This window comes from Excalfactoria chinensis, chromosome Z (genome assembly GCF_039878825.1).
Source record: "Excalfactoria chinensis isolate bCotChi1 chromosome Z, bCotChi1.hap2, whole genome shotgun sequence".
NCBI lineage: Eukaryota > Metazoa > Chordata > Aves > Galliformes > Phasianidae > Excalfactoria > Excalfactoria chinensis.
Window position 1 is genome coordinate 13,159,537 of NC_092857.1, and position 25,346 is coordinate 13,184,882.

General features: G+C 39.4%; 2 protein-coding genes across 3 annotated transcripts; one reads left to right on the top strand and one right to left on the bottom strand.

Moving 5' to 3' along the window:
* Nucleotides 1-1,549: 1,549 nt before the first annotated feature.
* CCDC152 (coiled-coil domain containing 152) lies at nt 1,550-15,783 on the top strand. Its single transcript, XM_072359240.1, has 8 exons — nt 1,550-1,612; nt 4,121-4,226; nt 10,319-10,387; nt 11,338-11,402; nt 13,080-13,182; nt 13,980-14,107; nt 15,013-15,111; nt 15,661-15,783. Exons 1-8 carry the CDS (start codon nt 1,550-1,552, stop codon nt 15,781-15,783), a joined length of 756 nt encoding a protein of 251 aa, XP_072215341.1.
* Nucleotides 15,784-15,868: 85 nt separating this feature from the next.
* On the bottom strand, nt 15,869-23,879 carry SELENOP (selenoprotein P). Of its 2 annotated transcripts, none has more exons than XM_072360268.1 (5): nt 23,739-23,879; nt 22,447-22,649; nt 20,574-20,786; nt 18,832-18,949; nt 15,869-17,606 (listed from the first exon to the last, which is right to left on the bottom strand). In XM_072360268.1, exons 2-5 carry the CDS (start codon nt 22,635-22,637, stop codon nt 16,965-16,967), a joined length of 1,164 nt encoding a protein of 387 aa, XP_072216369.1. In that variant the 5' UTR covers nt 22,638-22,649; nt 23,739-23,879; the 3' UTR covers nt 15,869-16,964. The 2 variants fall into 2 exon arrangements, with proteins under 2 accessions (XP_072216369.1, XP_072216371.1); XM_072360270.1 differs by having other exon boundaries at nt 17,010-17,606.
* Nucleotides 23,880-25,346: the final 1,467 nt, after the last annotated feature.

The following is a 25,346-nucleotide window of genomic DNA, read 5'->3' on the forward strand; positions in this document are numbered from 1 at the left end:
AAGCACGATGGCATGGGACACTGGTGCAAAAATGGATAAGATAGTGCTCATGATAAGGACTGGAAAGATCGTAGCTTAGCATTCACACTGTACACTTAGATTATCAAATAAAACATGCAGTTGTTTTACAAAATTGAATGTCCTAAAAAACTGTTTCAAACTTGCTTTGAACAATTCATTACATTGTAATAACAATTACAGGCCATTAAGATTACTAGCTATGAAGAAAATCACCGATTTATCTTAGAAGTATTGGTTCTTTAGGCACATTCTTTAAAAATGCTGTTTTTTTAAAAATACCTTTTAGTGTTCCATAACAAATTCACATTAGTCCCTCTAATGCTAATTAGAGGAAATAGTGGACACAAGAAAACTCAAACACACAGAGCTATTGCTGTCTTACTGCTTTTCTAAAGACATTGCACATATGTAAAGACCTGGAAATACTGAATGAACAAGAAAATAATTCAGTTTGGTTCTTGCTCAATTGTTCATTTACATGTACATTTCAGCATAACTTCATTGTAAGTAAGTACATGTGGAAACTGCTGCAGTTTCAATGTAGCACATACATACTATCCTCTGGATCAGCTCCCTCATTTCATTTTTATTTACTACATGTAACAAAGACAGTTTACACAGAACTGATGATTTGGTTCAGAATATACAATTTATCTGTATTGGAATTATTGTTTGATGAAGCCTGGTGTTCAAAGACATCTGAAATATTTTTAGAAACATCCATATCTTTTCTTTCAGGTCCATCTTGCAATTGCATGCTGAAGATTCTGTAAGTAAAACTCCTGTAAAAACAGGAGTTGTGTTAGCAATCTGAAACTATATGGGTGTGCTTCAAAATCTTGATTTTTACTATGGCGGTAATTTTTATGTGCAGCAGTATCTCATCACTGATATTAGCGTGGATTGTTTGTAAGAAAATGTATGTATGTAGCTTTAAGCCTGAATAAAGTATTAGAGCATGTAGACAGTTAAAAGATGTATATTCTGCATTAATATGTACCCAGTAAAAGCTCCTTTGCTTATGTAATATTTTTAAAGTTAATCAGACTTAACAGAGATTCACTTGTTGGAGCTAAAAGATGCACAGTGGAGAATGAGTGTTTCAGATCCATTCAGTTTCTTGTTTTTAGAAGTGAGGATAGGAAAGCCAATGTGTTTTAGTAACATATCTAGAAAGAAGTATCTCATATGTTTTAAAAGCATCCTATGTGGCTTTAGTTAAAATTGTGTCACTGTGTCTATGGAAGTGGATTTAGATTTATTTTTTGAATTGCAACACTTTTTTACATCACCTAACAGTCTGATGGATGGCTTTGGGCTTTCTGACATTGATTTTATTTCTTAGAAATATTAGTTTTCAGGTTCGCTGAAGTTTGGATTAATAGGCAGAAATAATTATAATTTTTCAATAGTGTTACATGCTTTGCTTATGTTTTGCATAGAAAAGCTTTGGAAAATTAATAGATCTATTTTTCTTATTTTCAATGGTCACAGGATGAAATATTCCAGAAGTAAATGAATCACAGCCATGAAGAAAATCAATGTGGTGAATCTTGATAAACTTTTAGATAACTTCTCAGAGATAGAAAAGGTAAGTGAAAAAAAGTCTTAAAAGAGAGTTGAAATTGCTATCTATAAATATTATTTTCATATCATGATAAGCTTTTCAACTGGAGATTTCTTCTAAGTATTGTCAGCTAATTCTGATTAATATACTTTGTGATGCCAATGCTGTATCAGAGCTGTTTGTATTGCTTTTACCTCAAAGTGATTTAAGAGAATCACTGAATCGTGCAATTTCCTGTGTTGGAAGGTTCCCATCGGTATCACCAAGTCCAGCTCCTGGCTTCATACAGAAACACACCAATATTCACACCCTATGTTCTGGACTCTGGTGCAGACCCTTTCCTGAGGCTCCCACCCTCCCCTGGCACAGCTCCATGCCGTTCCCCGGGGCCCTGTCGCTGTCACACAGAGCAGAGCTCAGCGCTGCCCTCCGCTCCCTGTGAGGAGCTGCAGCCACAATGAGGCCTCCCTTCAGCTCCTCTGCTCTGGGCCCAGCACACCAAGCACCCCAGCAGTGGCTCACACTCTATACCCTCTAGAATCTCCACTACCTTCATTGATCTCATTTGAACAATAACATCTTTATTTCCTTCTCATACTGTGGTGCCCAACCTCTACCTAGTGTTCAAGGTTAGGCTGCACAACCCAGAGCAGAGCAGGATAATCCTTCCCTCACCCACCTGGCAGTGGGGTGCATTGCTCTCTTTGGGCAGCCAGGGCACACTGCTGACTCAGAGTCTATTCACCATCAGGCCAGAACATACAGAACATTTTTGGCAGAAATGCTCTGCTGCCTCTCATCCGCTAGGTCTGTACATACAGCCAGGGATACTTTGTCCCAGCTACAGAACATGGCACTTGCTCATGTTGAACTTCATGTGTTTGGTGACTGCTCAGCCTTCCACTTGTCACAATTTCTATGCAAGGTCTGTGAAGACTGAGAAGCATTTGTTTCTGTACTAGAATTCTAATGGTGCTGAGGCCAATTTTGGCTTCTCAAGAAGATTGCAGTATCTCTTTCTAACAGACACTTCCACTATTAATACCAGTTTTACAAAGCTCTGCTGGACTTTTACTTCAGAAGTTGTTCCTTGTTCTAGAAATTATTACTATAGAATGAAAATATGTTCTTTTATTTATTTTATTTTATTTTATTTTATTTTAATAATATATACACACTGAACTCTCTATGTGTAATTTCTTAAAGACTGATCCACTGAGGAAAGTTGGTACTGCATTCCTTGTTATTCCCAGAGGTCACCTCTCTGTAGTTGATCCTGTTCAGTTAATCCACACTAAAGGCAACAAAGAAGCAGTGCCTAAACAAAACATCGTGTTTCTCATGAAAATAGGTACATATTTATGTACATATACTCATATATACCATACCAGTTTCTATTCATACATATTACTCATGTTGATTCTCAGTGATGGCATTCACAGCTTCTTAAGCAAAGCAGTAAAAAGAACTTTGTGGGGATCGATCTGAACCATACACTATAGAATTCAGAAAAAATCCAGTTTATAGCTAGTTATTAGTTCTGTGGGGTAAACTATCAGTTGCATAGGCTTTCAAGTCTGACATGTGAACTCCATGAAGGTCAACAAGGTCAAGTGCAAGGTTCTGTAACCTGGACTGGGACAATGCCCAGATTTTGACCAACTGGGTGAGAAACTGACTGGGAGCAGTGATGCTGAGAACTTGGGAGTGAAAAACTCATTATAAGCCAGCAGTGTGCATTTGCAGTCCAGAAAGCCAGTACTATCCTGGACTTCATCAGGAGTAGCCAGCAGGGCAGGGGAGGTGACTGTACTCCTTTTCTCAGCCCTTGTGAGGCTGTACCTGCAGTACTGTGTCCAAGCTTGGGGATCCCAGCATAAGAAAGAGGTGGATCTGTTGGAGCTGGTCCAGAGGGGGCTAGGAGGATGGTCAGTGGTCTGGAGCACCTCTCCTATGAAGGTGGGATGAAGAAGATGGATTTTCTCATCCAGAAGAAGTGAAGGTTCTGGGGAGAACCCATTATAATCTTCCAATACATAAAATGGGCTTATAATAAAGATGGAGAGGCCTTTTACCAGGTCCTTTAGTGACAAGACAAGGGAACAGTTTTAAACTGTTTTAGACTGGAAAAGGTTAGAATTAGATCTGGTATATGGAAGAAATTTTTCACAGTGGGAGTCATAAGACACAGCAACAAGCTGCCCCAAGAATTTGTGAATGCTCTGCTATTGGTAATGGCCCAAGTAAGGTTGGAAAGGGTTTTGAAACACCTGATTCAGGAGATGTGCCTGCTCATAGTAGGTGAACTGGGTGAACTCCAAAGGTCCATTCCAAACCCAGAATGTTCTATGATTTGTGTTTTCTATGATAGAATTTCCAGGAAGTCAAATAATATAAGCTTTTGACTACAGTCTTGTTAAACATTAATTTTATATAAATTTAAAACACAAGATTTAAAACCTATTTCAAAAACTATTCATGTAAAATTAGTTGTGTTTTGTTGTTGTTGTTTTTTTTTCCCCCATCTCCTAGAAAATTTCAGAAATTAATGAAGCAAACAAACTATTAGTTCTTCAGCTGGAAAAATCTCACAGGATGTTAACATTAAGCCAATCAAGGGAGGAATCAGTAAAAGAAGGTAAGGTCTTGGCTCTTCTCCTAAAATAAATAAATAAGTAAATAATGATGAAAGAGTGCTTTTTGCTTGTATTCAGGAATTTCTGATAAATACTTCTATTATTTTCAGTCATATAAAATAGCAAGGGTCTTAGCGTGTGAAATGTAGTGATTTCATTTTGTGGCATGTAATGGAATCTACCATTCCACCATCCTACCCAAGGAGATGGATATTACAGAAAGAGATCACATCATTAAGGCAGAGCTTTCCCTTCCAGAACACATCGACCATGCCTGAAAATGGCTTTGTTCTTTGTTCTTCCAGTGGCACCCAAATAATCTTCTCAATAACTTTTTCAGGGGCTGGGGTTAGACTGACAGGTCTGTAGTTTTTGGTGTCTTCTTTCATGCTACATGTAGATGTGTATAATATTGGCTAGCTTATAGCTAACAGCAACCTCCCTGGAGCCCTGAAGCCTTAAATGCAAAGACAGCACTGCTTGCTCAGGTGTCCCCTGTTTGTGGTTTTTGAAGATGAGAGATTGCATTGTGGCAGTATCTTTTTCTGTATCTTTCCTGAAGTATCTTCTACTGAGTGTTATGGTATGGGACAGCAAACTGAGACGAACTCTGGTTTAACTCAATAGAAACATTTGTTTATCTATTGAGTACAAAAGACAATGAAGGACAGTTATTCAGAACAGAGCAAGATGTTTCATTACTGATGAAAACAAAGAGGAAGCTTTTTATATGAAATAGATTTTAAAGACGAAAAGAAAAATGTTGATGAAAAGAAGAAATTATTCCTATCATAAAACCCAGGGAATGAGAGATAATACAAAAGAGACAGTGCAGTAAGTCAGAGCAGCTGGGAAGACTGAAGCAAGGACACCATAAGCAGAACAGACTGAAAACAGATGGAAGTCAGAAGCAAGGTCTGGGCTATGTAAATTGCCTCACTTCAGTGAGATAAGAGCGCAATGACTTGAGGAGATAGTTATGCTGATAAAACTGGTGAGAACAATCTCTGGAGCTGTTTTGAAACACATGATGGAAAAAAAACATGGATGGCAGAAGTCCAAGTACAAATGCCAGAGTAATCAGCATGAAATATGAAATAAAATTTAGCAGCAGGGAAAAAAATAAGGGGGAAAAAAAAAAAAAAAAAAAAAAAAAAACAGAAAAGAAAAGAAATCTCAGTAATATTCAAGATGCAGTAGAAGATGCAGTAATTTACAAATCAGTAAGGGCATAGATAGGAGGCAGAATTTCTGGTCTGAGAGTGAGACTGCCAACATGTTAGTAGCAGTAAAGGACAAAGTAAAAAGAGGTAACTTGAAACATAGTAAGATTTCCAATAGGTGTTTCTGAAATCTGCTTGGTAGGTAATAAGATAAAGAACAGATACCCAGGACACAGAACCTACTTAGAAAATAAGCTGATTAATTTGGCTATATTCTCTTAGGTTAAAATGTGTATGAGTACTCCAATGGAATCCTAGCACACCACAAAATTTTATGTGAGTAACAGTTTTGAATGACATTCACTAAAGGTGATCAAACAGTAGTTTCACTGGCCATTTTATTCAATGCATTGCCATAATCTGCAGTGGATGCTGTCAGAGAAATTTTCAGGTAAACATGAGTGACTGTGTTGCTGATTAGAATATTAAAAATATTTTGAAAGGACATTATAGATTGTTTAGTAATCATAAATTATGGTTATTATAAAATATTTCCAAAGCATTTTGCCTTTTATTTTTAAAATTGATAAGGTGAACTTTGTAAATTTAATAAAATTGCTAGTTAAAGAAATAAGAGGCAGTGTATTCAGACTCAGAGCACTGGAAGTTTTGCGTCAGGTAGTTTGGATCTTTGTAGAACCCTTTTGATAGTCAAAGCACTGTGGCAATGGAAAACACTTCTTACTTCTCATGGCGATGTAGAGGAGTCCTGCATGGAGCTGGTGAAGATGTTTGGGAACAATGCATCAATGATTCTACTATTCTTATTCTGGCAAGTTATCCTGACAGACTCTACATGAGAGAATGGCTTTTATACAATGATAGGGCCAACCACGTCTTGGAAAAGAGATTTCTTGTAGCCTCATGCCCCAAGTCACTTCCCTCAGTTACATTTCCCAAGAGTATCAGTAGTAGAATTGATCCAAAAGCAACTGAAATTGCTGGATCTGAATATCTGAGTCAAATTTTTAATGAACAATGTCAACATACATTCTTAATGTGTGTATGTTCTCAAGTTGAATAAGATTCTAAGGTTCACCTTGTTGCAAATTTAACACAAGAGTGATTTTATAGAATATATAAACAACTGAGCCTTAGAAGTAGACCACAAAGCAATTTACAGAACAGCTAAGGAAAAACATGAGAGACCATATGCTGGTGAATGTTTCACATATGAGTCCAAATAAACATGCTTCTTTCAGCAATGGGGAAGAGAGCAAATGCACTGTGGAAGGAAAGGCTGTTGTTCCACTTACCCTGAAGGACTTGTGGCTGCTGAGGGTGGAGGAAGAAAAATTGTGTTCTGGCTGAAAAACCCTATGTTAGTACAAGAAATAGAAATGAGAATAGATTTCCACACCCCAAGAAAATTCCAAAAAGTATCAGTGAGAGCCTGAGAGCTTCTTGACATCCTTGATTGCCAGAAGTGTCTTTGGAACTGTGCAAGGTAAACAAAGAGTGGGAGCTCTGAGGGATACACACAGGAAGAAAGAAAACTTATAAAACTCGATGGGGAAAGCGGTGTGAAATTCTTTAACCAAATGTAACATAAAAGATGGGCAGTGTGGCAACTCTATACGTGTTCTGAAAGAAAATAAATGAGCTTTGAATTGTTTAAATATTTTCTTTGCTGAGATTAAGCAAAGTAAAGTGAGACTGAGGACCACAGCTTTTGTTTGGTGCAAATACTGTGATCAACTTGAGATGGACAAGTCTGGCATTCTTGTTTTCTGTTCCTAAATGTTTTCTATACTAAGTGGACAGTGGTGCAGACTACAGTTCCGAATAAAATCTACCTTAGTTTTCAGAAGCAAGCAGTTGCATTATTTCCACAGAAAACTGAAGGTGGCTCTATTTTGTCTCAATGAGTGGATTTGTCTTTGTTTGACCAATAATTACTGCACTTTTTTCATATATTTCTTGCAGCAGAAGATACTGCAGAATTGGATTTTACTTCCAAGTAGCAAAGACAGATCTGGCATATTGAATAATACACTTCCATATAGCATCTCCAGTATTATGTATTTGTTGGCTAGTGTTTTGAAATTGTTACAGAAAACAAAACAAAACAAAAAGCGGATTTTCTGTTATATATGTGGATGGAAGGATCTGCAATGAATTACGAATACTAAATGTGATAAATATTGGTTGGCTGTTTAGTCTTCCTGTGTGTAGGGTGTATTCTTTACAGAGAAGGAGCCACACTAATGTCAATGATCTGCAAAGCTCTGACCATTTAGCAAAACTGTGCTTTCTCTCCCTTAATGTAGGCAAGCAAAACCATGAGCTCAGTGCTTTCTCCAGTCATAACTGTAATCTAACACGAGAAAATTTCCAATATATCTATATGTTTAAGATAATAAAGATAAGGAAATATTCTTGGGATTGGACAAAAAAGTAGCTTGCATCTAAATACCTGCGATTCACTGTAAGACTATCAGCTGTCAAGTTGTTTACTCAGATTCATTGGTGTATTTACAATGGGCGTATGACTTTCTAGAATGTATTTCCTATATTTTCAAAGGAATGAAAAATGGCAACAGAATCTGTCGGTATAAATAGACAGAGTGACCTAAAGCTTCAGGTTTTGAATGGCATTTTTCCACAAATGCTGTTGATACAGCGTACTGCCTGGTGCAGGAGCTGACAGTCACTGTTCCTATGCCCTTCGCGCTCCCCCTACTGTTTTTTTAGCAGAATGGAACAAGGGAGTGACGGCGGCAAGCACACAGCGGTGTGAAAAGCGGACTTGAAGGAGGAATGGGTTAAAGTTAAAAATGTTTGAGTAGAAAACCAAGTATTGGAGCTAGAATCGTAATTCGCCATCGTCACTCCGGAATTTTTTTTATGCAGACTTGTTCTGGGGAGAATGTGTACAAGACCAATTATGATAACAAGCAGTCATAATCCAAATACTAGAGAGTTAAGGAAGTTTGACTTATGTGGTTGAACCCGCACAAGCATGGTTTCTTGTGTCCTGCCTTTAGCCTGCTCCGAGTTTCCTGTTTACCCACCTTTCTTTGTTGCACTGTGTGTCTGTCATCTTACCACCTTTTCTCTTGGCACCTGGCATTTCGCTTCGTTGTTGACTGCTGCGTGACTCACAGTTCTGTCATCTATCTCCCAAGTAGTGCCTAGCTCTGCTGTGCTTCGCCCCTCCCACCTACATCTCGATTTCTTCCACATCTGCTTTCCCAGTCTCTGCCTTTTTCTTCACAATACTAAAGCACCTCTAATTAACACCATAGTTACTGGATGAAGAGACTGACATCAGCTGTTATTACAGAGCAGCAGTTAGCTGCTGATATAACAGAAGTCTTTCAGTTTTTTGGGCTATTTGTCTGAGTCTTGAAAACTTAGTAGCAAGTTGCAAAAGATCCCCAGTTGATTTTCTGAAGTCAACTATTTGACTGAATTTGGTCTGATTTTCAGGGTGGAGGTCAGACAAATGTATGACAGAGTAGATCTCCTCCATCAGCAGGTTAAAAATGCCTGCAATGAAGTACAAGTATTTTTGCAATGATAGTCATTCATGTGATAAGAGGGCAAACACGTGAAAACAAATAGTAAAGGACATTTTAAGAAAGATCCATTTTTCACAGCCTGTAACAGATTTTTTTCTTCAAGTTCATTTTTATTACTCTTGGGTTTGCAATTCAACTGCTATAAGCTTATTCTTAAATACGTTTACTTTCATTTTTCATGCCTTGCTGCACTTCATGGCAATTTATAATCCTTACTGTCTGCAAAGCTTACATACTTAGCAGCCTAGAAATTGGTATTTAGCCAGATTCCTTAAGCCACCCAAAAATGTTTACCTAGCTACACTGAGAAAACATTTAATAATATTAATTAAAAATTAAGTAATAAAACACTTAGGCCCTGGAAGCATATTTTCAGGACAGATGTTTTCAGCAAGTTTGAAGGACTAAAACCTTGCAGTAGAAAATATTCACTTAACATAGAAAAGCAATTATCTTGGCTTTTAAGCTTCCTTTATTAAAATATTTACTTGCTGATAGTATTGTTAAGCAAAATTCTTCAGTCCTTTCTTTTTTCCTTTATAGATTGCAGACTTTAAAGGAGGTTATCACAGTGCTCACTCCCTCTCTGGAAACTCACAGTTGAATCCAGTGACTTAAGGCTTGCAATCATTTTTTTAACTCTTCTCCTATGAAGCGTATACTGATTTTTCTAAAATAAACTATAACTCCTACACATATAAAATGCTTGCTTAGCTACTAGCAGCAGGCTTTCCCCTTCCATGGCATTGTCTCTCCTGAAATCCACCAAGAAAAGCAGAGACCTGTTTTAATAACATTGCTAAATAAATAAAATCTCAAATATGAGGTAATTCAAGTAGTTATTGAAAAGCCCAACCTAAGAGCAAAGCAGTGTATAGATTCTTTACTTTTTCTGAATTACTGTAGTCTATTGATAGAAGGCTGTGAATCTTTAAACCAATTTATACAGTGCAAGTGAGGTTTAGATATATACGGTCAGTAAGTCCTTCTTGCAAAAGATGTCCTTCTGCAAAGTTGTGTGATAAATTAAATAAGCTTAACTCCCAGGGAGAAAGAGAATGCCAGTTCTTAAAGACTATCAATCACCTTTACAGTAAGCAAAGCATTATATTTTTCCTACTATCCCTGAAAAAAAAGAAAAAAAAGCTAAACATTTTTGAAAGACCATAAAGAATTATGTTTACAATTCTATTACTCAGAAATGTACACTGTTTTCTCACATTTTTAGTATGTTATAAAAAAAACTGTTTAGATGTGATGTTCATAAAGCTTTCAATTCCTATATTAATATTCCGAAATTAAGGTCGTGAAGAAAATATTTTCAAACAGTGGATTTTTCACTTCCAGAATGTACTACTCTACGGAATGTGATAAAGGGTCTTACACAAACACTTGAAAACCAGTGTGACATAAAAGGTAAAAAAAAAAGTGTTCTTACATATACTATGGCTATACTATACTATGTACATGTATACATGTACATATACATGTATATACACATATATATACTGTATACATATAAGTATGGCTGTTATCCATACATGACTGATAATTGCTCATTCTTACTTAAATAAGGAAGTAAAAGTACTTACTACATTTTTATACATATCACATATCAACATATTTTTATACTGCAGTCTACTTATCACATTTAATTATCAACCCATTCTGTATTTAAGGTGCCTAGCAAGTTAAAAAAAACTCTAAAAATTGGAAGTAGATGGCTGTTTCTGATCATCAGAATGAATTTTGCTAATCAAGAAAGAATTATCTGCTTTTCCTAAATTCTGTTTTTGAGATACTGCTTTTCAATTTGTGTATCTGCTATATACGCTATAGACAAGCTCTAAAGGAGCCCACACAAACTGAGTAAGTTCTGGTTGTGAGAAACAAGTACTTAAATAGTTACATCTCTTGATTTGAAAGTATTGTTTGTACGTCAGTAATCTTTCATTTTCTGGTAATGGTAAATTGTACTGGTAAATGCACTGGTAAACAATTGCTAAAGATTGCTTAAGGCAGTTCAGTGCAATAATACCATATATATATTGCAATTATACTAGGAATTTTATTCTTCAAAAAAAAAACTGTATAGATGTTGCATATCTTTGTAAGTTAAGATTATCACACCTAGAAAATATCAGGCTTTTTTAGAGTCCAGACAAGTTAAAATATATATATATATAATTATATATATATATATAATATATATATATATATTATATATATATATATATATATATATATATTATATATATATATATATATATATATTATATATATATATATATATAATTTTCTTTCATGCTTCCATGTGTTAGTATTTGCCCTTCAGTGTTTTGTTCTTTTCCACTGTTGTTGTTTAGATGAAAACGACAGACTGAAGGCAAACATTCAAGTCTTGGAAGATAAATTAAAGGCTTCTGAACAGGTTTGTTTGATCATTCCTTAATAGGAGGAATAACAACAGTTCTGTCTCTGTGGAAGCAGTTCTTATACCTTTTTATTCTTGAGTTCACTACCAATCACATTACTATTTCACTTCTCCCAAAGTTTATCCTGTGTAAAAAGAGAAAAGTTGTTCTAATGACAGTGTGAGAGTATTTCACAGGAACCAAAAGGTCAAAACTATACACTGCTGAGGTCTCTGGCTCAATCTGAAATACACTCATTTTTTAACAATGCTTAGTTTTAAAATATACTTCTTACACATACATTTTTTATAAGATACCAACTCTTCTGCCAGAGAATCAAATACCATCTGAATTATCTCTACAACAGAAGGTTCTGATGAGATCTTGGGAATAAGCACCTCTGCACTGGCGGTTACGGCAAATCACTTGATAGTTCTGGAGTATTTTTCATTGACGTAAAGTTAAAGAAAGTATGCTCAAACTATTAACTTGAATGTCAGGGCCACTAGCATTAATACCACTGATGTTTCCTCTGCTGCTAGTGCGAAGTTGTAGAATCCTTGGTATAAGCAATATTAGCCATCTGAGATACTTTAAATATGACTTTTTGTTGCACAATTCTACAACCAGAAATCTATACAAGTAAAACTGTAGCTGCTTAACCAACTGCAGAATCATCCTGCACTGGTCTTCTGGGGAAGACCTGCTGGAGAGGAGCTCTGCTGAGAGGGACCTGGGCGTCCTGGTGGACGACAGGTTGGCCATGAGCCAGCAGTGTGCCCTTGTAGCCAAAAAGGCCAATGTCATACTGGGGTGCATTAAAAAGAGCGTGACCAGCAGGTCGAGGGAGGTGATCCTCCCCCTCCACTCTGCCCTGGTGAGGCCTCATCTGGAATACTGTGTCCAGTTCTGGGCTCCCCAGTACAAAAAAGACAGGGATCTCTTGGAAAGAGTCCAGCGGAGGGCCACAAAGATGGTGAAGGGCCTGGAGCATCTCCCCTGTGAGGAGAGACTTAGGGAACTGGGTCTGTTTAGCCTTGAGAAAAGAAGGCTGAGAGGGGACTTGATCCAGGTCTATAAATACCTGAAGTGTGGGAGCCATAGCGGCAAGGCTGGTCTCTTTTCAGTAATGTGTGGGGACAGGACTAGGGGAAATGGGCTGAAACTTCAGCATAGGAAGTTCCGCACGAATGTGCGCAAGAACTTCTTTACGGTGAGGGTGACGGAGCACTGGAACAGGCTGCCCAGGGAGGTGGTGGAGTCTCCTTCTCTGGAGATATTCAAGACCCGCCTGGACGCCTACCTGTGCGACGTGGTGTAGGGAGCCTGCTTTGGCAGGGGGGTTGGACTCGATGATCTCTAGAGGTCCCTTCCAACCCCTACAATTCTGTGATCTGTGATCACTGAGGAAAAAATACTACCTCTCCATTTGCCCCTTCTCCTAATGCAAGCAGTTTGTAATTTTAACAGATAGATGAAATCTGCTGCATCTTTTATCTGCAGATTTTCACTGGGTTAAGTGAGAAGTAGCTGAACGTTTTAGTATTAACAGATGCAATATAAAACAAGTACAGAACTATAGAATTATAAATAACTGAATTATTCTGTATATTTTGACATGAACAGTGTGCTTTGCAGAAGGCTTGCCAAGTACAGAAATCTGAAGATCTTTATGAAACTATTTATATTCACAGGAGTATAAAGATCATATTGAGAAACTCACAGTAGAAATTCAAAACAAAGAGGAAGACCACAAATTAGAAATAGCACAGTTGAGCTGCAACATGAGGAAAAAAAGTAAGTTTTCTGAAGCCTGAGTGCTGTAGAGCTGGATAATCCACATCATAGCCTGTAAGAGCTGTACTTCATCTGGCATAAATGCAAAAAATAGTTCAACTTCCTCATGGAAATATAACTGGAAAACAGTTTTTACTTGGAGTCCAGGTGTAGTACTTACAGAACAAGCAGACATGAAAGCTAGAAGTGGACACTGTCAAACTGAATTTTATCTTAACTGAGTAGACAGTGGCAATGAGGTACTATTACAGCCACACCGGATGAGCAGAAGTTCCAGATCAATAGAACAAATGCTGAGAATTTGTACATAAAAATCTGAAGGAGCTAAATTTTGGGTTAAGTACTGACTGAGGAATTACTTTGAACTTGCTGCAAATGAAACTTAGGTAGGCTCCTAGGAGGGTGTTTCAGCTATACCTGAGAAGAGCAGGACTTTGTGCAAATAAATACTGCTGCAAAAGGAAACACCTGATCGTAGTATGGATTACTTTTCATTACTGACATGGGCTTAAGAAGTAGGATTTTTTTTAGTTATTCACTTAGCTGTAAAAAAGCAAAATGAAGTCTTTGTAAAATGTGATGCTGCTTTAATGAAGTTCAGTCTCACTATGGTTACAGGTTATGGTTACAGGTTACAGCTTTAAAGTACGTTTTGTTTGACAGAAATCATTTTGACCTGCTGCTGGAGAAAGCTCTGCCATTTGGGAAATGCTCTGGTTTTGTTTTATTTTGTTTTTCCATTTAACCATTTACTGTAATAAATTTAATCAACATATTTGGTTTTACTGTGTTATCAGCTGATGAAAAAGAGATGGAGTATAAGGAACAGATAGAGAAAAAAGAACTGGAAATATTGGATTTAACTAGACAGCTGAAAGCTAAAGATGAAGAGAAGCAGAATGAAATAATTAAACTGCAGATAGAGGTATGTGTTCTGCTGAATTAAAGCTCAATTAGGCACTGAGTAAGCTTAGAAGGCTGTGGTAAAAAATGCCGTAATTAGTGCATTAGTGCAAAAGTAATGTGATGGAACCCAAGCATCTTAGAAAGTGATCTTTAGAAGGATTGGTGTCATGTCTCTCTCTTTCAACATGGGATCTATGAACTGCTCAGAAATCTACACTTCTATCTACTACATATGGAGGCTGAGTTTCATAGTGTTCTTCATTTAAATTATTTTGAAAGCGTTGGTAATTTTTGACCTATAAAGTAATTAAAACAATTTTTTCTATTTATTTTTGTTCTTTTACTATTGTTTCCGAATGCTCAAAGATTTTTATTTTTCAGTATTACTTTGCTATAAACTTCCAAGAGGTTTCAGACATGGAATTCAACACACATTTCACAGCTCAGTCCTCACTACAGAAAAGTCAAGGAAATAGCTCAAACCTTTCACGTGCTCAATAAGAAAGAAGCTGTGGAAGTGTTTGAGCGGAGATATCTGTAGTATGTGAGGGAAGGCTTAAGGGCCTTTTAGCATCCTTTCCATTTTCTCCTCCTGCATATATAAGACTGTGGTGCCAACGCACTTTCAACGTTTCATTTTAGTAGCGCTCTTTTTATCTAGCATTTCAGAAATATTTACGTGTAACATAGTGGGATCAGAATGTTTGTACCATTTGTAACCTCTGTAATTATCTTCCTTTCTTATAATCTTCTCTGTCCTAGGACCAAACACTAGATAATCTCACAACAACTTTCCAGATACAACATCCATTAAAGAAAAGACAAAAGAAACAAAAGAAAAAAACTTCTGCTTATATTGTTTAACATTCTTTTTTCCCCCCCCTTATTGTATTGATTATATTTTCTCTTCCCTGGTTCTTTCAGTTCAATGCTAAATTGGCAAGAGTTCAGAACACAACAACAAAATCATTTTCAGACGCTTCTGTTCTGCCACAAAGCATCTATCGGAGGGTACGTGCTCCAGTAACTCATAATCTGCAAATACTCAAGTACTGTCACAGCCCGTTCTGAACAGCAGGTTTTTTTTGGCTGCTATTGTGTTTCATTTGCAAGAAAACTTTATTTGGGAAAAGAAGTTCTGTAACTTACAGGATCTAGTCAATGTGCCTCTTCAACGCACCACTCCCACCTCTAGATGTCCAGTCCTGTGTCCTTCTGCAGTGATGTTGGTGCTGATAACGTTCAGCTTAACACCTTTGATGTGAATAACAGCAGAAGGCCACTTGTGGTTTTAGTACAGAATTGTTAACTTTGAAATGTGAGATAGAAATAACATCAGTGGCAAATTTTGCATGCATCAGTAGCTTCGTGGGCAGGGGATTTGGTAATGCCACAGGAACAGGATTCGGGGGGATGTCAACTCTTTTAATACTGTGGTAAAAGATGCCAAAATAAATAAATAAATAAATAAACCATTCTGATTAAAGTATTTCCTGTTAGCAATAGCATACTGTATTGTTGCGTAATCCCACTTGATAGTCATGAACAAAACCTTTACTTGCATTCTTACAGAAACTACAGCACCTCCAGGAGGAGAAAAACAAGGAAATTGAGATCCTCCGAAACACCATCAGAGACTTAGAGCAACGTCTTAATAAAGGCCAAGATCTGAGCTTGAAACGGAGGCGGTTCTAAATAAATAGCACGAAGCATTTCAGTAGGGCATACAGGAAACAGTACATTGCAAACTGCACCCAAAAGTAAAAACAAAACACAAAGAAACACTGAATATTTTTTTATTGAAACGTCTCTTATTTCAAAGGCATGCATTTTGTTCATACATTTTGTTCATACATTCAGTACTACTTTCTTGCTAATCAGCATTCACCACAAAAATATTCAGCTTTCATAGGAGTAATGATTTCCCTATTCAATCATCATTAATTATGGCGTATGCTTTCAAAGCAGCTTTCCTTTTTCGAATACTCTGCTCATCCAGGAATCCTTTGAACAAAAGAATTTTTACTTCAACGCTGTTAATGTAAATTAGAAAATGCTAAGCTACACACAAAGAAATTATAAAAATGTCAGTGGTCTATTGCCTTACTAATCAATACAGATTGCAGGTAACAAATTCCGTGCTGTCATAAGCAAAGGAAAGTATTAAGCCAAGACTGAGTTTATCCTGTCTCTTTTTTGATAGAGGCATTGATTCTGCACAGAGAGCTGTTAATATTGCTTCTCACTTGAATTTATTGAGTGGGATTTGATAAACTTGGTGCTACATTTAACCCACAGAAGTTAAGTATATGATCTGTTACTTTAAAACAGTGCAGTTAATGTTCTGTCTTACACTTGAGATAAAAAGTTATTTTGGTCCACAGTTTAGCATTAAGCTTTGCTTGTACATTTTTTGTATACCTACTTTAGAAAACAAAACAAAAAATTGAATATATCCCCTCATAATAATAAAATAATAAAAAGATTAAAATATCTCTTTTGCTTATCCTCTGTTCTTGATTGCAAAATATCAAACAGGAGCCCCTAGGTCATAGTTTATGCTCCTGTCCTCACAAATGCAAGCAGAACGTTAGAAGAGAAACAAGAAAGACAAATTAATCAACCATGCAGACACCTTTCCAGCGTAACTGAAAAACAAACTACGGGTTAACCCAATTCCTTTATAGTAAGAAATTTTCACTGGTGGTCTTACGTAACCCCAAGAGCACTTCTCTTTGCAAAACTTCAGCTCTACGCTCCTGCCACCTTAGTCTAATTTTTATTTGGGACCAATAGAGATACATAATCTGATAGCTTTTCCCTTCTTGTAATTAGGTAAATGTAGGCCATGTGACTCCCCTGCATTTTTTAAGTGTTTAGTTTGTTTTTCATGCTCAGTTTCCTGCCCTTTCCTGTCACTGTCAGGTGTCACCAGTTTCACTTCCTCCTGCTGCTGCTGACTCTCAGGCAGCAGTGAGCAGACGTCACTGTCAGGATTCAGTGATGTCCTCTGCTAACAGCTGGCCGTGTCACCTGCACGAATTTGGAAGTGCTCCGCGACACTGTCAAGTGATGGAATTTCCTAACTCCTCAAACAGAAGGTGTCGACAATGACAGCATCAGCTACTGGTTGTAGAGTCTGATGCTGTCTGCCAGTTTCAAGTTAACTGGTTTTTACAGATGGTTTTCCCCTTTTTTCATAGTTTTGTAACACGCGGAAGAACTTCCATGCCTTCTCCTGGAGGAAGAGTATCTACCTGTTCATGGCTACCTATCTGATCGTGTCTGTTGTGGTTGAAAACTCTGTGACGTCGACCGTTGTGAGGGTGACGTCTTTGAGATTCAGAAGGGGCCGGATGGTTCTGATTTTTTGAATGACGATGGTGGTGGTGGTGTCGGTGCCTGTGCGGTTGGTGGTGATGATGTGAATGCTGACCACTTGGTTCGGGTTCTATCCCTGCTAGATTCTCTTCTTCTTTTTTGGTGATGTTTTCACATATAATATCAACATCAGGATCCTGCAAAACAGAAACACTGCATTTAAACTACTTGTAGGATATTAATTATTTTTGCAGTACCTAGAAAACCCATGCAATGAAATATCTAAAATTCTTGTTTATAATTATTTTTTTATAAACTAACACAGTGCTACAAAGTGTGAGCTACAATCTGTATTTCCTTCCTGAAAATTATAGAGCATTTCGCATTCTAGCTTCCAAAAAAGTCAAGACACGCATCATCCAAATATTTACTTCTGTAACTTCTCTGCCCTGGAGGCTGGGAGGGAGTGGAAAGCCAAAAATATTGGCTCCAAGAAGGGAATCTATTGCCCCCTCTGAAAGGTCATGCAATTATAAAGGAAACCCTGTGAAGAAACACCTGCTTCCAAAGTTTTCCTTTGAGGCACAGCAGTCCTCCTTCACCCCCAGGTCCCCATCTGAAATGTCACTTTCCTTGGTTGTGCTCCTGAGGCACAGATAAGCCTGTCAGTGGGTTTCCAAATGTTCTTCAGTAAAGGTAGATTGTTTCTGAAAGTGCTACTTTGCTGAAGAATGATCTGAATGTATCAAAAAGAATCTTGTTTTACAGCACCACCGGGAACTAGGCAGGACTCCTAATGTAAATTTTTGGGAATTATAATCAAAGTAATTGCTAATAAAAAGCATTCTTATTCTAGGATTCCACATCTAACATGCCTGAGGCCTGTGTTAAGCTGGGAAGCTGTTTGATGGGAGCTAAAATGATTCTTCTTGCTGAAATTCATCACTACCTATCTGTGCTGCATGGTAATCCTTAACGTAGCTCTGATGCAGAGTTACATGTAAAGCACAGCTCCTCTTTTTTTTGTGGTAACAACCATCCCCTTGTATTACCACTTTTTAAAGTAACTTTTGTGTACTGCTTCTAAACTAAAAGGAACTGCAACTCAGCTCAGATTCATCTCCATAGTAAGAAAACCTCTCCCTAGAAACTAAAGGAGCTAATTCTCACTAACTGTATGTAACTCCACAAACAGAATCAGCGTCCAAGATTACATTTCTATTTCTGAAAATGTTTTGCTGGAATTTAAACAGTCTGTCTATTCTAAGTTAGATCAGTTTCCAAAACTGCTTACATGTTCTCTGTCACAGCCCATGAAATGCATACATTCAAAGTTGCCCTTTTTGATTAATTGTACTGACAAAGATTCTTAAGTATCAGGTTTTTTGCCCCCAGTATATAAAGAACGAAACAAGAAAATACCGTGTAAGAGCAATTTCCACACTTGTTTTCACAGTATGCAATCTTAATAGCCTCTTCTACATATTGGAAAGACAGGAAGGAATAGGGAAGACCCAGGTGATACACCAGACGACCACATCTAAGGAAAGAAAGAACTTTGAGGTTACACATACATAAAATTTGACATCTCATCTTAGTATACCTCATTTTGCTTATGCCAATCCACCAATGCTGTGCAGTCCCACAAACAGTGTTTTTCTCCAAGGAGCTCACAAGTAAAAAGCAACCTCCATCTCACAACTATCTGTCTGCTCGGCTGCTTTAGTGCATGCAAAGTCTGCTTTCCAATGGATGTGATCACTCTGCTGGCAGAAACTTCTAGTTTATCTGTACTTTGATTGCCAGAGGTATACCATAGCAATGCCTCCAGATAAGGAGGGCAGTTTGAATAGGTCTACAAATCTCTGCATGGTCTTTGTATCCAAAGAACCACAGAATATCCCAAGCCAGAAGGGACTCACAAGGATCACTGAGGCCAACTGCTGGCTCCACACTGGAACACCCAAACTTCAAACCCTATGTCTGAGAGTGCTGTCCAAATGATTACTGAATTCTGGCAGCTCAGGACAACCATCACTGCCCTGGAGAGCCTGTTCTGTACCCAGCCATCCTCTGCTGAAGAGCCTTTCGCTAATCTCCAGTCTGGTAGAAGGAATGTCTGAATGCAGCCTAATGTGATTTCTGGCTGGAACATACATTATTAACCATCTACATTAGTAAATTTGTGTACATTGGGACGGGGATTTCATGATACATTATGTCTGTGCTTTAATATTCTGGTAACTGCACAACTGGTGCACTAAAGCAGATGATACAAATGTGGAAGCTGTTTACAAGGGCACTTTGATTAGTAGGCACGTGTTTATCAGATTGCTTGCTATGTCAACAGAAGGTCCTTCAGCCTTAACTTTAAACATTTGCCATAAATATCCAGGACCAGCAATGAGTAGGACATAAATTCCTAGAGTCATAGCAGATTACAGCCCAGCTGTCGCCAAACCAATTAGTAGTGTAGGTGTACACATGCCCAGTGGGTCAACAGTGCAGAACCGTTCAACCTTTCAAATTCTGTGGGGCATGTGTCAGCTTTGCAGCTACTCCATGGACTGCATACAGTCTTGATCTCTTAGTCATACAGAACATTCTTTACAGTAACATAACAGTAATCAAGACGGGCATTTTAGAAGTGCACGCTCTCAAATAATTTTCATCACTTCAAAACCAAAAATTCGGGATTCCAACTAAGCAGCCATTGTCGGTTCTACCAGAAGGTTCTTGTCCCAGAACCCTGTTATCGAAAAGCGAATTTTCTCCATGGTTCTAATTCCTCATTCAGCTATGAGACACTTTCAGCAACTTTAGTCAAAGTGTTCTGAAGGGAAATCAGGTAACTTTCTCGGCTTGATTCATCTTGCAAATACATGAATATGAAGTTGTTAGAGAACGAAAACAAAGACCATAACCATGATATCAAATTCAACAGTCCAGAGCCATCATAATTACTCACAAAGATGACATGTACTTATTCCAAACCTACTTAAGCAAAAGCAGACTTTTTATTTTGTAGCTTCCATTTCCCAGTAAAAGCATGCATGCAGCCCGACTTTGTTGTGAGGTTATTTTAATGAATTAATACAGAAATCTACACATCATTACTCTAAATACATGTAAATATTCTCTAATCTCTCCCTTTAAACACAAACCTGTCATAGATGAGAAAATCATCCTTGCTTCCATTTAAAGTAGTCCAGACATCAGCTTGATGATCATCTTGTTGGTAGACAGCAATATGGTCTGAAACACTTTCCTGCAGCAGGTGGAATTTCTTCTGGGAATGAGGACTTTGATGGTTGACAACCACATATGAGATATTGACCAGCCCTTCATTCTCCAGTTTCACTCGCAGGTCCTCCAGTCTAGAGGGGAATGTGAAAAAAGACGACTATAAATCAGCAGGCAATCCTAAGGGCTTTTTTCCTTTGCAATACAAGAACGTTATTTGCCATGTTCACCAAAAGTTAATGTGCTCCACATTGCACGCCTTACAGTGAGCATTTCCTCCTCTAAGCAACAGTCTAATGCTATTAAAACCTCCTTGCTCTTTGCCATAAGTATCGGCTCTGTCACAGCTGGAAATGCTGAAGTTCTTTTCCAACATAAAGGAATGAATTATTCTGTTTTGCCATCAAGTCACACCCTTCAAAAGCTCGCATGCCTCAGTTCCTGTCCTCGTAACCAGAACACAGCACCAAGTAAAGCAGACATCTGTTAGCAGACTGAACTCGGTGTTTATTTTCATGTCAGTTCTTTCACTCTCTTCATGGTCTAACAGAAAACTTACATAACATTTTTACTTAAATGCTGAGTTTGGGGTCACATTGTTTGCTAAAGAATGCAGAATGAATGCATCCGGAAGGTGAATCGTGAAGAAAGAAAGCCTGCAGCACAAGGCCAACAGCTCTCCCTCTCATTTTGACTCGTCTACTTTCTGCAGTAGGCAGAAAAGAACATTTCAGGAAAGGAACAGCAGCCGGGTCAAAAGAACAGCTACAGAACGCCTTCACGACCTACTTGGCCTCGGCATAATTCCTACAGGATTGATCTAGAAATAAAAACACTTTCAATTTTTCACTTCCAGGATGTAGTCCAGAACTTCAAAGAATACAGCCTTTTTTTAATGCACAGAATCAAATCCAACTACTTTGAAAGTCAGCCACAAAGCCAGAACTTTGCCACTACTTCCAAAATTCAGCTCCTGAAAAACTTGCTAAGACTATTGTAACATGAAGCTTTACAGCCTGGAGTGCGAAACAGACATGCTATTACAGTGATCCTAATCAAGTTGTGAAACCAGCACTATGAATTTTCATGCCAAAATGATTTCACAACCACTGAACCAAAGATAAGCACTGCAGGCAATTCATGTTTAGGCCAGCTCAAAATTATTTTCCTGCTGCAGTTACTATCATATTACCTAATTATTTATAACAAGGTACATTATGGATACAGGAGCGCTGATTCCTTTTAATGCTTCATCAATGTTTTGCAAGGTTAGTCTGTTCTGTATCTCCTGTTTTGTATCCAGAACCCATGAACAGAGGCACACGAAAGGTGCACATTCTGCTCTGTTCTTTTCATTTTATTTTATTTTTGCATACAAAGGAACGATCATGGGTCTGTCTACTTCAAGTGCTCAAGCCATGCTAGAGAATTATGTTTCTTGGCTTCAGTGCTTCCCTGCATTAATTGTTTGCTGATAACCAAAGCATCTGTCTTGAACTGTTCCCGTGTGTTCTCAGTGTGTTTTGGGTTTCATTAACATCAAGCTGATTGTACTTTACGTTGTAAACACAGTGTAAACAGAAGATCTTTTGGCCAGGGCGAAGCTGAGAGCTGGAGAACTGGAGCTGCTGGGAAGTGGCCTGGTCAGTAGGAACAGGTCAAGTACGGTGGTGGTAATCTGAGGGACCTTGTTGAGTGCACCCACAGCTGAGTGTGTAGGTTATCCTCAGCTGGCTTTGTGAAGTGGCCACTCATGGTTTAGCAAAAGCTGGGAAGGAGACGACTGGTGCTCACCTGGAAGCCTGCAGCAGGCACAAGTATCAGCTAGCTTGGAGGAGAGCGACCACTGCCACCGACCCCCTGGCATTCAGCATTGGGCTCTCCTCCCCGATGTGCCATTCTGGGGGCTCCTGGCACCGCTGGCTCTCTGCCCCCCCTCCTGGGAGGAGGCAGAGAACCAGGGCCAGCCCCAGCCCTGCCCACATGGCTGGGCCTGTCTGAAAAGAAAGAAAATAAACAAAATGAGATCAATGCCTGAACAAAGTCCGGATGCTGAAATTCCCACGCAAAACACAGCAGGATGCTGGCTCTGTTCAGTTAAAAGGAAAACAGCAAGAATATATTTGATCCATTATGTTTGCTGCCGGACCATATTTATCTCATTTAGTAGCAGAGTTCCTCTATAACGTTTTTTCTTTTTAATAGTTCAAAAATGCTGGATTTTATTTTAATGCTGAACAGACCCATTTCTTCTGTTGTGAAAACTGAGGCGCCGAACCAGTTTACATTGGTAAGAACCTAGGTGCAAACCCAGCTACTGACTACACAGTAACTGTACCAGCAGAGTGTTCAAAGCAGCAAGCATTACAGAAAAGAATATTAAGACAAAAAAGAAAAAAGAAAAGAAAGAAAAAAGACAGAGTTTTTCAGAAGACAGTTTGTAGCACTCAGATGCCATTGAGAAGGCACCAGGGCAGGCAGTAGAAACAAGTCTGCAAAAACAGGAAATGAAAATTCAAGTTCCAGGATTTGCCATATCCTATAAAATCCACTGCCCACATCGGGTTCCTTTAACGCTTGTGGGAATCAAAGCATTCAAGAAGTTCTGTAATTATTCTTCAACAGCATAAAAGTCTCAGCTTAATATGTTCAGAGAACTCACTACTGAGAAATAAACTGCTAACGCTGTTCCCAACGCACCCTAGGCTGTGGAACTGTGCAGTTCCAGCGCTCACATCTGACAGTAAATACAGAATGTTATGGAAACAGAAAGTTCTGACACATGACGAGACCGATGAAAACGACAAACCATTAAGATAAATAATAAAGCAGAACGCTTTAATTACTGATCCTCCCAGGCAAGAGACTCCAGCTGCCTCCCTGCAGTTCTACCGCAGTCACCTGGGGCACAGCACTCCGAAACCGCCCCGCGCACACCTGGGATGATGCCGGCCGCTACGGGGTCCGTAACGAAGGCACGAAGCCGGCAGGACCCCGTGCCTCGCTACCACGCCCCGCAGCAGCCTCGGACCAGCGGGAGCTGCGTTCCCCCCGCGCCTCCCAGCCTTCCCTCCAGCTCCCCTCACCCCGCAGCTGCCGCTCCGCTCCTCCCGCTCCGCTGCCGGCAGAAGGACGCGGGCGCAGCTCGGCGCCGCAATTTATAGGGCCCTTGTTTACGTCGCGGGGCAGCACGGGGCAAAGTTCAGGGAGCTCGTTCTGCGCGACCTTGCAAGCAAAGCAAACCCGTCCGGCAGAAGTTTCCAAAGCTCCTCCGAGTTAACTCTTTGCAAGTAGAAACCATTTGTCACGCAGAACAGAGAGCTGTTTTTTCCTGCAGCGGCTCTGCTCGTGGGGCCGCGCACTTCTGGGCCACCCCGTAGAGCCGAGCAGTGGTACGGGCAGGCGGGGGGGGTCGTGCTGTGGGCACGCGGGTGGCTGCGGCCGGGGGGAGGCACTTCCCCGATTGTAAAACTGCTGAGCTGGCAGCGACTTGCTCCGTGCTTCGTCCCGCTCTGCGCAGGGAACGGCGCCCCGCAGCTGGTGCTTGGCTGCCCCTGGTTACGCCGGCTGCGCTGGCACCGGGGCGAACGCGCCCATTCACCAGCGTGTGTTGTGAGTTAAAGCCCTCAGAATACTGTAGGTTCGTGGAATGCGCGAGGTTCTACCTATTGCCAGTAGCATGTAGCCCCGTTACGCTGTTAGGCTTGCTCTGTTCTCACCACTGAGGTACCTGAGAACATTCATGTTTTTTCCTCCCTCCTCGGAGAAGGGGTTGCTCACGCATGAAGTGCTTGGTTTGGGCAATTTGCATGGCTTCCTTCGATGTACACCTTTATGTATGCTGACATGGAAATGAGTGTCTACAAACACACCGTGCTCACAGAGTTCCTGGTGGTGAGACTCACTTTTAGCTCTGTGCCCTGACTCTGTCCCCTGCCCAGGTGAGCACTGTGCTCCTGGCTGCATCTTGGATATGAGGAACAGTGCTGTCAACCAGCAGTGCCGCACTCAGGTCAGCAGGAAGGGGGGCCAAGACCTGAGGTTTCACTCAGCAGACTCTGAGGGCACAAAGTAGAAAGCAGAGACAGATGTCTGATAGAGACTGATACATTTTTAAGACCAGTTATCCTCACCTTGACTATGGATGTGTTAGGGAGACAAATTTTTTTCTTCTGGACCAAGACCTTGTTGTAGTGATGTCCTGTTCTGTTCCAAATGAGATGGTATTTTCTGGGCCTCTTGCCTGGGGTTGAGTTACTGATTTTTAGCAATAACGGAGCCCTGTCAGGTGTGCTGGAAGTATTTGGTGTGCATCGGGTCTGTCAGTTCCTAATTGCACCCAAAAAGAAGCAGGTACAGCTCTATTAACAGGAATAGGAATAAAATACAGCTCAGTAGTGGCTGAAAATTTGTCTCTTAGAAGTTATTGCAAATAGTTGGAAATACTATGCACAATGCACCAAACGTGCTGAGACTTGCAGCTCGCGTGTACTGAAGAATATAGGGTCCATATAAAGCAAACGAAGCAGCTGGCTTATAAAACAGGTGAGCTGCTATGGAAAACACTGTGAGGATGGAAACGTGCAGTAGTCACTGATGAAAAGTTTGCATTTGCTTCCAGGCAGTATGCAGAGATACTCACAGACCCTTAGCTGCTCCTCAGAGAGATGAGAAGCAGCAGCTCTGGAACAACT

What these genes read in the sequence shown, in the direction of transcription:
- CCDC152 (XM_072359240.1), top strand. Translation starts at nt 1,550, where the DNA reads ATGAAGAAAATCAATGTGGTGAATCTTGATAAACTTTTAGATAACTTC. An exon ending in GGAGGAATCAGTAAAAGAAG is followed by an intron (nt 4,227 to 10,318) that starts GTAAGGTCTTGG and finishes TTTCACTTCCAG; the next exon opens with AATGTACTACTCTACGGAAT. An exon ending in AATTAAAGGCTTCTGAACAG is followed by an intron (nt 11,403 to 13,079) that starts GTTTGTTTGATC and finishes TTATATTCACAG; the next exon opens with GAGTATAAAGATCATATTGA.